This window comes from Cataglyphis hispanica, chromosome 2 (genome assembly GCF_021464435.1).
Source record: "Cataglyphis hispanica isolate Lineage 1 chromosome 2, ULB_Chis1_1.0, whole genome shotgun sequence".
Classification (NCBI taxonomy): domain Eukaryota; kingdom Metazoa; phylum Arthropoda; class Insecta; order Hymenoptera; family Formicidae; genus Cataglyphis; species Cataglyphis hispanica.
Genome location: NC_065955.1, coordinates 9,611,193 through 9,613,352, shown reverse-complemented (window position 1 = coordinate 9,613,352; position 2,160 = coordinate 9,611,193). Strand labels below are relative to the sequence as shown.

Below are 2,160 nucleotides of genomic sequence, written 5' to 3'. Positions count from 1 at the left end.
TGTAATCTCTTTCTCTCACTCACCATCTACATCAAAATCCTGATTGACATTCTCCGCTTCTGCCATTTCGCCGAATGGATTTATGATGATCCCCGACTGCAGTCAAGAGATACTTATTTGACGAAAACGTTCGACAATACTTGGTCCTAAGATAAAATTAGAAAAGTCCATAAAGCACGACAGATCATCGAAAGGGATTGATAAACATAACCTTCATAGCAGATATAACCTACAAAAGCGTTTCTGTCACGTGCAATTGTGTAACGTGTCATAAAAATATGCGATTTTAGTAAAATCTATCATCACGGTTGTTTGATGATTGATACCAACACACTCGCGATACGTTTATCATTTCAATCATAAACAATGAAAAAAATTTTTTTCCCTTTTATCACTAACCTTAACGTCACGAACGCGTGAAACACATATCACTGATTATACATAGATAGAATAATTCATATGTTATAATTCGCCGATTGAAGATAGCGCGCGAGTGCAACCGCGAATTTTAATTCGGAAACAAACCCTCCTCGGGAGAGGTAATTAATTTATTATACAAGGTGTTCCTAAGTAAATACATAAACTTAAAGGGGATATTCTTTGGCTTATTTTAAGAAGAAAAGATCCCATAAACATGTGTCCTAAACTGCTTTGTTTTCAAAATACAAGATGTTAAAGTTGTACAAAGAAAATGAAAATTTCGAAAATCAGGAAAATGTTTTAATTAACGATATTTTGTTCAAATTTGCATACAAAGTATGCATGTTAATGTAGTATTATTACATATTACTTTTTATTACAATTTTTTTATAATTGCATACATTTTTACGCATTATGTGATTATTTTTTATTATTACATACATTATTTTTATAATATGTGATATTAAAAACCGATGAAACATTATCGAAAACAACTTTTTTTTTATAATACCGATAAAACATTTTTAGATTTACTAGAGTTATGCGTATGAGAGTAATCATATTAAACCTTTAATAAAAAAATGTTAATAAATAAATATAATTTAATGAAATAATATTATTTACTTCATAGAAAGTATTTGACTTGCAGAGGTCACACGCATAGACAAAATGTCTATGTATACGTAAGTATAGAGAAAGATTTTATATGAGATTATATATCTGAATTATATATATTTAAATATAATTATACATGAATTATCTAATTTATATATGAATTTATAATATATGCATATATATGGGCTTTTATTTCCTAGATACTCGATGTTAAAAAAACATTAACTTCCAGTTTACTTAAAAAAATATATTTAAATATATTTTAAATATATTTAAGTATATATTTTTAACTTTTAAGAACTGAGGTTTTATTAAATTGCAACCGTAATAATATATATAATATACTTTAAATTTATTGCATTTACTTAAAAAATTTAAATGCAATTATTTTTAAACAGTGTTAAAATATTTGCGGGCATACACACTCAACACACATTTCAGCATTAATAACAAAGCGGGGAGCACACACTTTTGCATAACCATAAACATAAAAAAATTAATTGGTCCATAAATATATGCATAAAAAAATGAACCAATCAATTTCCTTATGCTTATAATTATGCGCTTATGCAAAAGTGTGTGCTTCCCGCTTAAGAATACTCAATTATGACTCAGGAAATTTTCTAGCAAACGACATCTATAGCATCTTTTAAGATAATATGTAGCCAACAAAATGCTTTTGTGTAACAGAGGTTGCGTTCCGTTTCACGCATAGAGCGCATAATAGCTTGGAAATCTATAACATATGTGAACTATAGATTTTCAGGCGATCTATGCGCTCAATGCGTGAAACGGAAGGCATCCAGAGTATATGTTGCTGGAAAGCACCTTCAGTTAACACTCAATTGGCTCTTGAGAATAATACTCAATCTTGTGAATAACACTCAAAGGTTTAGGGCATATACTCATCTATTCAATGTCATATTCAAGTGTTGAGAATAAACTTTTAAAAGTTCAATGTTCATACTCAATGTAGGATGTACACACTCAAGTTTGAGTATAAAAACACTCAATGTTTGGTGCACACACTCACTCTTCAGTGTAAACACTCAAAATTTTGAGTGTATATATCCAAACTTGAGAGTAAACTTTCAAAATTGAATATATACAACCCAAATTTGAGAG

At 29.0% G+C, this 2,160-nt stretch overlaps 1 protein-coding gene across 1 annotated transcript in view; it reads right to left on the bottom strand.

Annotated features, from left to right (window-relative positions):
• The window catches only part of LOC126859155 (GPI transamidase component PIG-S), a 60,288-nt gene extending 59,884 nt beyond the window's left edge, over positions 1-404 (bottom strand). Inside the window, exons 1-2 of the mRNA XM_050610188.1 lie at positions 234-404; positions 24-146 (exon numbers count right to left, since the gene is read on the bottom strand). Coding sequence (XP_050466145.1) covers positions 24-66 — 43 coding nt within the window. The 5' untranslated portion in view covers positions 67-146; positions 234-404. The remainder of the gene's footprint in view (positions 1-23; positions 147-233) is intronic.
• Between the last annotated feature and the right edge of the window lie 1,756 nt (positions 405-2,160).